This window comes from Vitis riparia, chromosome 15 (genome assembly GCF_004353265.1).
Source record: "Vitis riparia cultivar Riparia Gloire de Montpellier isolate 1030 chromosome 15, EGFV_Vit.rip_1.0, whole genome shotgun sequence".
Classification (NCBI taxonomy): Eukaryota; Viridiplantae; Streptophyta; class Magnoliopsida; order Vitales; family Vitaceae; genus Vitis; species Vitis riparia.
Genome location: NC_048445.1, coordinates 12078065 through 12090774, shown reverse-complemented (window position 1 = coordinate 12090774; position 12710 = coordinate 12078065). Strand labels below are relative to the sequence as shown.

The 12710-nt window shown below is 26.4% G+C and overlaps 1 protein-coding gene across 1 annotated transcript; it reads left to right on the top strand.

Moving 5' to 3' along the window:
- The first annotated feature begins 3665 nt into the window (after nucleotides 1–3665).
- Nucleotides 3666–12030, top strand: LOC117931548 (very-long-chain aldehyde decarbonylase CER1-like). The gene is made up of 10 exons (XM_034852524.1): nucleotides 3666–3771; nucleotides 4112–4335; nucleotides 4434–4666; nucleotides 5680–5899; nucleotides 7990–8365; nucleotides 8497–8604; nucleotides 9329–9529; nucleotides 9961–10059; nucleotides 11435–11608; nucleotides 11731–12030. The coding sequence occupies exons 1-10, from the start codon at nucleotides 3712–3714 to the stop codon at nucleotides 11893–11895; spliced, it is 1860 nt and encodes a 619-aa protein (XP_034708415.1). The 5' UTR covers nucleotides 3666–3711; the 3' UTR covers nucleotides 11896–12030.
- Nucleotides 12031–12710: the final 680 nt, after the last annotated feature.

Here is a 12710-nt window from a genome sequence, read left to right as displayed (position 1 = left end):
TGAATTTATCAGTATTAATTAGTTTTGTTAAGGCATTTGCATTGTCATTCATATGGATCAATGTTAATTGAATTTTTTGCTTTTAAAAGGAGAAAATTGTTTTTTAGACTAAAAAAATATGCTTGGTAATTTTTCAATAGAAAATACCTTTTTAAGAATATATTAAATTTGTGTAATATGCTTTTTTCAACTTTGGTATATATATATATATATATTGTAATAAAAATAATAAAAATATAAATATTTCATTATTTTTACGATCAAATATTTCATTCACTTTTACCAAAATTAAAAGAAAAAGATTAAGAGATAAAAATATTAGTTAACATATCTAACCTAGATTATTATAACTCTTATCTCTTTTCTACTTCTTCTCTTTAACTTATCCTTAATTTTACTTTTAGTAAAAAGTTATACATCTTTAAATTATTTAATCTTTACATAAAATAATTAAAATAAGTTCAATAAATTTAAAATAATATATAAAAATAATTTATTAATTTTAAATTTTATTTTTTATTTTTTATGTTCCTTAATTTTTTTTTTTGTCTTATCACATTTTTCTTTCACCTAGCTACTATAATTTCAGTGTTTAATTTAGACCCAGTAGGTGGGTGAATGAGGTCAAAAAACGAAAAAAAAAAAAAAAAAAACTTGAAAGAAAAAGCTGGATGCAAATAGAAGAGGAGGCATCCATATTGCTTTGGTATATCAACTCTTTACGTCTTCAGAATGAAGTACATGAATTTGGTGGGAAGTAGCGATCAGCTCACTAACAAAAGTTAATTGGAATCAGAAAGATAAAACACATGGACACTTGTGTATGGTGCCAAAATGAAACACGTATGGCCCACAAGCAAGTCATTAATTGTTTGGAAGATAAACCAAACCAAACGTGTTACTAGTTATGGTGTGATTGGATACACCATTTGTACAAACGAATCAATAAATTTTGATGTTTCTTCAACAACCATCATTGAAAACTTGAAGTGGAAGGCTGATAATAATACATGTCAAATCCTAAGTACATTATATAAGTATGGTCTTTAATTAATTTTGGGACAATTGTGTTTTGGTCGATTGGGTCCAAAAATTAATATTTGATCCATATAACTTACATAATTAATAAAAATGATATAAAATATTAAGAGACCAATATACCCTTTAAATTTTCATATATTACATTTAAAGGATATAAAATAGTGATGAACTAAAATACCCGATGACCTTTCACCTAAGCTTTTTTAAAATTTGGATTTTAACAATTTTCACACCACTATTCACGCAACCATAATAATTCTATTTTAAAATTTTGGATTTTTCATTGTTTTTTTAAAAAATTTATATATAAATAATTGAAAATCAGCATTATTTTCCATTTTAAATTATAAATAAAGAAAAATTATGTTTAAAAAATACTTAAAAAAATGGTAATATGATTTATATTTTTTATATTTTCTTTTTGAAAAAACATTTAATTAAAAAATGAAAACTATTTTTAAAAATAAAAATTGAAAATGTAGTATTTTTTATATGAAAATAATAAAAAGAATTAAATTTTATTCATTGATTATCCATTTTTATTTTTTTCCATTAGTTATTTTAAGAAGAAAATATATATATATATATATATATATATATATATATATATATATATATATATATATATATATATATATATATAGTATGTTTACAATTAAACAAAGGAATTAGTCAATTATGTGTTTTTTGTGTGACTATCTTTTACATGAAAAATAATTAAATAACTAAATTATATATATTTATTACTCTTTTTAATTTTATTTTCTTTATTTATTTTTTGTCTAATAGAAAATTTTAATATATCCATAATTAACAAAGTAATAGATTTGATCTATTAAAATAAATTACTTTCTAATTTAAATAAATAAAATGAAAAAAGTAAATAAATTTGGGGTTATTTCTATTTTTAACATATCTTATATTAATATTTTTTATGGTTAAATAAATTTTTTATTTTTTTTCTTTAATTCCAAAAATAAAATGAAATAAATAAATAAATTTCGTAACTGATCTTATATTCATATTTCTTATGGTTAAATAAATTTTTTATTCTTTTTTCTTTATTTCCAAAAATAAAAGGAAATAAATAAATAAACTTGGCTTAAATAATAGTTTTAAAGTAATTTCTTTGTCTTATTTTTAATTACATTTTGCATTGAAAATAAACTAAAATAACGTTTTATTTTTTTTAATTATTTTAAATGTCAAACTATTGGGAACATAGTTTACACACTTATGTGGATATAATTTATGCATATATATGAAATTTATACCATTATACAAGGTAATTATACTAATTGTACAAGAGGTGTATACAAGACTATACATTTTGAATAACTTTTTTTTTCTTGTCATCTAAGGATTATACGCTCTCCTACCACAAATTCTTTTATTTCATATACTTTATTTAACTTGCATATAACAATTCAAATACTTACCTTAATAATTATGTTTAGGGAAAAATTTTGTTTTTACGTTTTATATCATTTTTTAAATAAAACCATTGGAAACATGGTTCACGCATTATGTGGCACATAATGTATGCATATGGATGAAATTTTATATAATATATTTTATTTGAAATTTAATTTCTAAAGTTTCACTAAAAAATTGTATTGACAATTTTCTTATTGTGAGTCAAAATACTTTGCATTAGTCTGTCAAAAAATTTTGCATTAGTCTATCTAGATAAGAAAAATTATTAATATAATATTAGAACTTCATATTTTAATTATTTTTTTCAATAAATTTATCTTTTAAAAAATTTTAAAATCAAAAAATTAAAAATTTAAAAGCTAATATATATAATAAGAGTGAAGTGATAGTCAATTTTTAAAAATTTTAAAATATGGTTAATGTAGAAAATATAAAAAAATAATTAAAAATAAGATAAAAGTATAAATGAAAGGCTAATATAAATTGAAAATAAAAAATGAAAATTAAACTAAAAGATAAAAAATCTTTGGATGAAAATCCCAAAATTTTTATAATTACTTATAATAAGAGTAAAAAAATTCAATATCTTTAAAAAAGAAAAAAAGAAAAAGAAAAACATTATTGTTTTTTATTTGACATAAAATAGAAATATAGATCAGAAGAAAAAGAAAAAAAAAAAAAGTTAGAAATGAGTAATACTTAATAGGGAATAGAAAAGGAAAAAAAACATAAAAATTGAAATTTATACTAAGGGTTAAGGGTATTTTAGAAATTAATAAAGGACTAGATCTTAATTTTTGAGCCCAAAACACAGTTCTCCGACTTTAATGCTAGCTAACTATGTGTACTAAAAGAAAAATGTCCCCTTGATGTGTAGGAAGGACGTTTTGGTGTAACGTCTTCATCAATAAATCAATAAATCAATAAATCAATAAAACTGGACATGCAATCAAATTTTCTTCACTCTTGAAATTTGAAGTAAAAGGACGGTCAATGCTGTAAGTACGTAAAATGTTACTTCGTTTCTGTTTTTAGGTTAGAATTTAAATGATGAGATGGACAGGATTTAATAAGTTCTGGCATAAAGCTTCGTCTTTTTGACAAGTAGCTGGTTGTTAGGTGTTGGAAATCGCATCTGCATTGATAGCAGCAGAATTCTGAACACTACATATAGTCCTCACTCCTCATTGCCTCAGGATATGCGTTGCTTCAAGAGAAGTAGCAAAATCAAATATGGCTTCTAAACCCGGAATACTCACTGATTGGCCATGGACGCCTCTTGGCAACTTCAAGGTACTCCTTCTCAGTCAATCTCAAATCTCTTCTCTTCTCTTCTCTTCTCTTTCTCTTTCTTTTTCTCTCTCTTTACTGAAGAGGGGCCTCCCTGTACATGATCTTTCCATGTTTGATTGTTGTGTGTGGACGAACGAGCCACGTAACATAAAAAGTGACAAGAGACATCTTTCAGAAGCCAATGATTGTTAACAAAATCACAGTCCTATAGATATATTCATTCTATAAACTCAAGCATATTTCTATACATGCTTCAAGAACGAGTCATATTAATATATTCATTCTATCTTATTTATTTATTTTTTCACTTGTACTACTTTGTTGTTTGATGTGGTTGAAGTACGTGGTCTTGGCACCATGGGCGATTCATGCCATACACTCGTTCCTAGTGAAAGATGAAAAGGAGAGAGACGTTGCTCACTTTCTAATATTCCCATTTCTGTTATCGAGGATGCTCCACAACCAGCTTTGGATTTCACTTTCTCGCCATCGAACAGCCAAAGGCAACAACAGGATTGTTGACAAGGGCATTGAATTTGAGCAAGTTGACAGAGAAAGAAACTGGTAAACGCATCACATCAATTGACCAAAATTTAACGTCTCAAATCAATCCTTGTGGGAGGTCTTAGCCCAAGTTTTCTGATGGTGTTTTGGTTTTGTAGGGATGACCAGATTATTTTCAACGGGATCATATTCTACATAGCCTATTTCATACTTCCAGGGGCTTCTCACATGCCCTTCTGGAGAGCAGATGGTGTGGTTATTACAATTCTGCTGCATACGGGTCCTGTGGAGTTTCTGTATTACTGGCTTCACAGGGCTCTACACCATCATTATCTCTACTCACGTTACCATTCTCATCACCATTCCTCTATCGTCACTGAGCCCATCACCTGTAAGAATTAATATTTTGCCTTTCAGCTTTAACTGCCTTTGCTTTACTTCTGGTACATCTAATTTTTTATTTCACTAAAATTAAAATAGGAAAAAGAAAAAAAATAAATAAAAACTTATATTTCTTGCATATTTAAGAAGAAGGGAAAAGTATCCTTTTATGCAGACTTAAAAAAGGAAAAAAAAAAAATGATTCTACGTCTTGGGTGAGTTATGAATATAAGAGCCTTTTTTTTTTTTTTCTTATCACATAGATGTGGAATTTATGATTTTGTTGCTTAGAATGGCAAATGAAAAATGTATATATTTTTAAAATGATTTATAATATTATATAAAAATAATATAATATTTTCTAAAATTAGTTAAAATTTAATAATTAAATTTTCTTTTATTTTGAATATTTCAATATTTATATATATATAATTTAATAAAATTCAAAATATTAATATATTTATACTTATATTTGATGATATCAAAGATAAAAAAATTAATATTATTGATTTTTAATTTATTTATATTTTTTATTTTAATAATATATAAATTATATATTATAATATCACTTATTTGATACCACTGATTTATTTATAAAACCATTACTTTTGGATTTTATAATATTCATTTAAACCAAAGAAACTAATTCATAGTATGTGTAACCTAAAAATACATAAAAAGAAATAAAAAACAATTATTAGTTGAAATAATTTAAAATATGAAAAGATGGATTGGCTTATAGCATATATTTTGGAATGACTTTTTCCAAATCAACAAAAGTCTATCACAAAATAGATAATAAAAAAGATGATCAAATGCATCCTACTTCACATTAAAGCAAACATAAAACTACTTTAATTGATGTTATGCATGCGAGTGTCTTAAACAGTCATAGATGCGAAAAGGCTTTAAGGTATTCATGGTCCAGAGGAAGTAATGTGTGGTGGATTCGGCCATGCAGGTCATGCAATGCGTGGTCGGTAAGCACAATTATATTAATTATATTGTTATATTGTATGGCAGCTGTCATTCATCCTTTTGCGGAGCATATCGGATATTTTCTGCTGTTTTCAATACCATTGCTGACCATGATCTTCACCGGAACAAGCTCTGTTGTAGCTTTTTTTGGCTACATTTCTTATATTGATTTCATGAACAACATGGGGCACTGCAACTTCGAGCTCGTGCCCAAGTGGCTCTTCTCCATATTTCCCTTCCTCAAGTATCTTATGTATACCCCCTCGTAAGTCCCACCTACCATCACTCTATGCTTCTCTTTAATTTAATATCTCTTGTTTTACAATATGATGTAGACACTGGGTAGCATTAAATAAGGCCATGCCTTTGAAGACATTCAATTAAAAAATGTTACATATTAGGGTGATTAAAACATTTGAAAACATACCATAATCTACGAGGTAGAAATATAAATTTTAAAAATTAAAAATGTTAGAAGGAGTGTATTTAATTGGCCATGGACCACCCATTGGTAGGTGTATGGGGGACCCATGTAGCCATTGGTGGTACCACTACCACGTGTTTGGCAGGTGACAACATTTTTATTGTAACATTGATTGGTAGGACAACTATTAGGTAGAATTGTAGAAATTAAGCTCTAGTCTATGATTATTTTTAACTATTATGAATAAATTATTCCTTTTTTAAATGGAAAGTTTTGATTTAAGATTGCTAATAATAGATAGATTCAATAAAATTAAAATTGTTAAAAATAAAATGTCTGGCAAAAACATTGGACCACCCGGGATATTAATTTAGAAGTGAGATCACATGTGACATGGTGAAGTACTACACAAAGGTGCACCTATCTGATATGACAGGAGATACCTTTTCCCAGTACAAAATTTATTGAAATGACCGTTGCTTAGGTAGAGCATCCAGCTTTTTGTGTTCTTGCTTTTATAGAAAGGTCAAGTACTAAATTATACGAAAATCCAGGTCATGGGGATCAATTGACCAAAGTATATGATCCAAAGAACTAAATAGTATGGGATGTTTGGTAATTATTTTTTAAAACGTACGCTTTTTGAAAATTGTTATCTGACTTTTTTTTTTAAGAATAAAAATCGATTTAAAAACCACATTTTTAATATGTTTTTAATATTTTTAAATATATTTTAAAAATAATTTTTATATTTAGTATTTTTTTAATTATTTTATATGTTTAGTGAAAATAATAGAAAATAATTAAAAGATGTTTTCTAAAAGTACCTATTTTATATTCTTACAAAGATAAAATAGAAAATAATTTTTGGTTGTTAAACGTATTTTTTATATTTTTTGTATTGAAGAATAAAAAATTATTTTAAAAAACAGTCTCTAAATAGATCCTATATCACAAATAAATAAAGTTTAAATATAAAACAATAAAATTGATAATGTCTTTCCAATTACCTATTAAATAAATAGCTCTTGTATTATAATAAAACCCATAAAGTCTAAAAATTATTCATTTTAATTTATTACTAAAAATTAAATAAACACACAATAAAAATATAAAAATAATGATAGGATATTCGTAATTGGATTGTAGAACTATTGTTAAGCATTTTTACTTATGATTTAAAAATAAAATAAATTTTACACATCAATATGTAATATTTTATTCAAAAGAAAAAGAAAAAGAAAAAAAAATTAGAATTAAAATTGTGACAAATTGATCACCTAAAAATAAGTATTCCAAATATTTGAATAACAAAGTTATAGAGGCATAGTGTATCATATAATTTTTATGAAATAAATTAATTAGGAAGTGTGTTATATAAACGAAAGAACCAATAAAAAATAGTATTAATATTTTTTTATATTTTTATGTTTTGTTTTGCTTTAATTACATCATTAAAAGTTACTTATATTAAAAGGCACTTACATGATATAAAAAAGAAGAAGAAATAGAAAGAAATATAGTAATATACATATAAATATTTCTTTTGATCCAATCCCTCGTAATAAGAGTTAGTCCATAAAAAATAGAATAAAATAATGAAAAGGGATTAAGTAATCCTTAATTTGTGAATCTAACATCTTCTATGTTTTTTACTTGAAAGTAATATATTTTTTTCAACATAAATATTATTCATTGTTACGAGTATTTTTATATAGGTTTTAAAATAAATTGTTATTTTTACACAAAAAAAAAAATATAGAGGATATTCTTGTCAAAAAGAGAAAAAAATGGAGGATTAAATTTCTAAATTTGGGTTTCTAATCAAGCAATTTAAAAAAAAAATGACATTCTAGTTTTTTCAATACTAGTTAGAAAGCATATATATAGTTTCTGATGATAAATGATTTTAACTCCTTCAAAAATTTCAGGTTTCACTCTCTGCATCACACCCAATTTCGGACCAATTACTCACTCTTCATGCCATTCTACGACTACATGTATGGTACTATGGACAAATCTTCAGATGTATTATATGAAAAATCACTTATAAGGCCTGAAGAATCGCCTGATGTAGTGCATCTCACCCATTTCACAACTCCAGACTCCATTTATCATATAAGGCTAGGTTTTGCCTCGGTGGCCTCCAAACCATACATCTCCAAATGGTACTTGAGACTAATGTGGCCTCTAACATCTTCGTATATGATGTTGATTTGGATTTGTTCTCGTACATTTGTTCTTGAAAGGAACCATTTCAACAAACTCAAGTTACAAACATGGGTCATACCAAAATATAGGGTTCAAGTAAGAATCATATTTTGTTGTTATTTTATTTTCTTAATTTATTAATGTATTTTGTCATTGTTTCTTATTTTTTAAGAATGATTTTTTTCTAGTTAGTTATTACTCATTGACTCAATTGTTGAATGGTGTAGTACTTCTTGAAATGGCAAAATGAGCCCATCAATAGCTTGATTGAAGAAGCCATACTAGATGCAGACCAAAGAGGCATTAAAGTGTTGAGTTTAGGTCTTCTCAACCAGGCAAGTTATTACTCCTTTACCTTTTCAGTTATATTTTTTTTCTCTTAAGTGCCCCCTATTCCTTTTGGTCCCTTTCGTGCATAGATGTAGAGACATTATATATCAATCTACATCCTCGCATGACATGGATATTGTCCACTTTAATCAAGTGTTATCCTTCCATATGGATATTGTCCATTTTAATATAATACTAAAAATTGATGGGGATATCATAAATTCCTTTTATATAAATATTATTTTCTTTAATATAATGTTAAGAACAGATTGAGATATCATAAATCCCTCCTATGTGGGTATTGTCTACTTTAATGTAATACTAGGAATTGATTGAGATATTAAAATGTCCCATATGATTTTGGGGACAGGCAGATAGCCCTTGTGAGGAGGTCCCATATATTATGACTTCACAAGAAAATCTTGGATTGATAGAGGCTTAAACCATCTTTTATCGAACCAATGATAGATTGTTATACATCTGAGATGCACTTACATACCCTATTTTCATTCACATCCCCTACTTTCATTTTAAGAAAAGTAAATCTTTAATGATTAGAAGAGAATTGTTGTGTCTATAAATAATTTTACCATCTTGGTCTATAGTTTATATATGATTAATACACTCAATTCCTTCTTTCATTTTGAGCCCTCCAGCAATTCATCGTCCATATTTGAAAAGTTTTTGTTAAAAATAAATTTCTATTTAATTAATTTAAAAATTATGCAGGGTGAAGAGCTTAATCTATATGGTAAGCTTTATATCCATTTAAATCCTAAGCTCAAAATCAAGGTGGTGGATGGGAGCAGCTTAGCAGTAGCTGTTGTTTTGAACAGCATTCCAAAAGGAACCACTCAAGTACTCTTCAGAGGCAAGCTCTCTAAGGTTGCTTATTTCGCAGCCATTGCTTTGTGCCAAAAGGGCATCCAGGTATTTTTAATGTATAATTTTTTGAAAATAAATTGAATGAAAAAATGTTATTAAAATTTGAATGGTGCTATATGTATCCTTACTTTATCACCTTCTTATATAGTAGTTGTTTTCACTTATTTTTTGATAATTAATTGAAAAAAATAATTATATAAAAATGGAGAATGATTAAAAATAAATTATTAGATATAAAAATATTTTTAAAATATTAAAAATGGGTTAAAAATATTTTAGATTTCTAAACAAACTTTTGTTTCACAAAACATTAATTTTCAAAAACTATTATCAAAAAACGGTTTCTTAGAACTGTTTTCGAAAACAGTTACTCAACAGATCCTAACTTTTTTAATTAATGTCAAACAACAACTACTATCATACCTGTTCAATGCTAGTTTTGATTTATACTGTAATACAATTGAAATAATTCTTAGGTGACTACTTTCCGTGAGGAAGAGCACAAGAAGATCAAAATGAAGCTGAACACCAAATTGGAAGATAAATTGGCTCTTTCAAAAAATTATGCCCATAAGGTAAAACCCTTTCTTTCACCCTTGTTTCCTTTTCTTATTCTTTTTTCTATAATCTTTCTTCCTGTTTACCACTGAATAATTGTCAGAACTTGAATGCTAGGAATTAACCATACATTCTAAGTATACTTGTAAAGTAAAATTTCCTTTTAGGAGGTGTTTGATACGTCGGAATAGGGAATGAAAATGAATATTTTGTTTCCATTCCTATTTTTTAGTGGAGAGAAATGAATTTGATGATTCTATTTTTAGCATTTGGATGAATTTAGGAATGCAAGATTGAAATGATTATTTGTTTACATTCCAATGTTGGATAATAATAGGAATGGAAATGAAAAACAAATAAATTTACAATAATATCCTTCCATATAATTTAAAATAATTTATTTTTATTTTTAAAAAATAAAACTTGAGAGTTTTTTTGTTATTAAATAATAAGACTAAAAATATATATATACTCAATAAATAAAAAATCATATAACTCTAATGTACAAATATTTAATTATTATTTTTATTAAAAATTTGAATAATTTGTCATGCTTAAGTAGTTATAAAATTATATTTTACCAAAATATATCTATATATATATATATATTATAATATTTAAATTCTCAAAGCTAGCAAATGTTTTTCCTATTTCCAAAAGAGGAAATAAAAGAATTCAAATTTCATTCTAATTTTCAACAAGTATCATATCCGAAATTATAATATTTAAATTAGAAATTGAAATTTTTTTTCTAAATGTCGTGGAAGGTTTGATTGATTCAGTTTGGGAGAATCACATATTGCATAGAAGTGTATGATGAATAGGTCTTTAGTTTTGCAAAGAAGATAAGCATCAGATTTAAAGAATGAGAAAAGAGGGTAAAATAGTAAATTTAGGTTATTTTATATTATGAAATGGGTTTAATGAATCAGAATACCACATACTTTTGATGAATTCAAATCCGACTTATAAGTTGGATTTGATTTCTCGCTGAATATTTTTTTATTTCATTTCTGTCTTCTTAACATTTATCCAAACATAGGAATAAGGGAGAAAATGAATGAAATGTCTATTCCCACTCTCTATTCTTGTGGACCAAACACCCTCTTAATGTATTCATTGAGAAAATCTTTTTTGTTGGTAACAGGCTAATGAACAAAGAACTGTTATTTTTTTATCCCCGTGATAATTTTTTTTTTAATTATATATATATAATATTGGAAAGGTTGCTTAGATGTCATATCAGAGTAATTTTTTTGAAACATCAAAACAAGATTTTTGCCAAAAAAAAAAAAAAAAATCTCAATAACCCACCACCATTTTTTTTTTTTTTGAAAGAAAATGAACTTAGCATTAAAAATGTTTGAGATATAATAGTGAAATATTGTACAGATATGGTTGGTTGGAGATGGCTTGACCGAAGAAGAACAATTGAAGGCACCAAAAGGAACTCTATTTATTCCCTTTTCTCAGTTCCCTCCAAAGAGAATGCGCAAAGATTGCTTCTACCACACCACACCAGCAATGATGTCTCCCACTTCTTTTGAGAACATGGATTCTTGTGAGGTCAGTCAATATTATTAATTTCAAAGATAACAAGCATTACATGTTAGTACAAAATTTAATTTTAAGCATAATGACACGGTTCCATACAATTTTGGTTTATGAAAATATTTATCTAAATGCAGAATTGGCTGCCAAGAAGAGCAATGAGTGCATGGCGTGTGGCTGGAATATTGCATGCATTAGAAGGATGGAATGTGCACGAGTGCGGTCACGCCATATTCGATATTGAGAAGATTTGGGAAGCCAGTCTTCAACATGGATTTCGTCTTTTAATGATTCCCTCTTAATGATTAAGACAACTTTATTTATTATTTCTATTTGTTGCTAGTATCTGGAATGCTATATGTTACGGTTCGTGTCATATGAACTCCATCTATCTTTAAGTATGCATGATATGATATTCCAAGTCTTATTGATTATCATCCTATGTGGTTAATTTACTTTTTTTTTTTTTCTAATTATATATAGAAGTTGAAAAAAATATATAGTGCACGTATTAAGTTTTGAAGTCAAGGTTATGAATTGTATTTTAAGTATATTTCATTTGACTCTTGTATTAAGTCCAAACTGTGGGTCATTTGTGTTATACTTGAGATATCATTAAGTCAAAATATTCTAAGTTTTTTAAATAGATTTTTACTTTTAAAAAAAAAAAATTGGAAACTGCTTAAAAAAATTATTTCTAAAAAACATTTCTACAAAAGAACGCTAAGACATGTGAGAGCAAATAAGCAACCACCGTAGTGCCACCTTACCTTACTACAAAGCATTAACTATGATTAGACCACCACCATCATTATCTTAAAGCATAGATCAAACTCGAGTGCAAGACCACCACCACAAAGGAGGCCCAACCCAATATACAGTCAAAATACTTTAATATAACTATCAAACACCATATTAAACCATGAAACAGTTAAAGCATTAAAGAGAAAAATATTGAAGACATTAAAAAATGCTAAGTAACCAACTCTTTCAATACCATCAAAAGAATAATTATAAAAAGGATATTTCACAAAGAATAAAGTACCCGCAAACATTTCCATAAATCACTAAGTAAAGAACAATTATAAAAAAGGAATTCCACTATGAGTGAGGTATC

What these genes read in the sequence shown, in the direction of transcription:
- LOC117931548 (XM_034852524.1), top strand. Translation starts at nt 3,712, where the DNA reads ATGGCTTCTAAACCCGGAATACTCACTGATTGGCCATGGACGCCTCTT. An exon ending in TACCAAAATATAGGGTTCAA is followed by an intron (nt 8,366 to 8,496) that starts GTAAGAATCATA and finishes TGAATGGTGTAG; the next exon opens with TACTTCTTGAAATGGCAAAA. An exon ending in GTTTAGGTCTTCTCAACCAG is followed by an intron (nt 8,605 to 9,328) that starts GCAAGTTATTAC and finishes AAAATTATGCAG; the next exon opens with GGTGAAGAGCTTAATCTATA.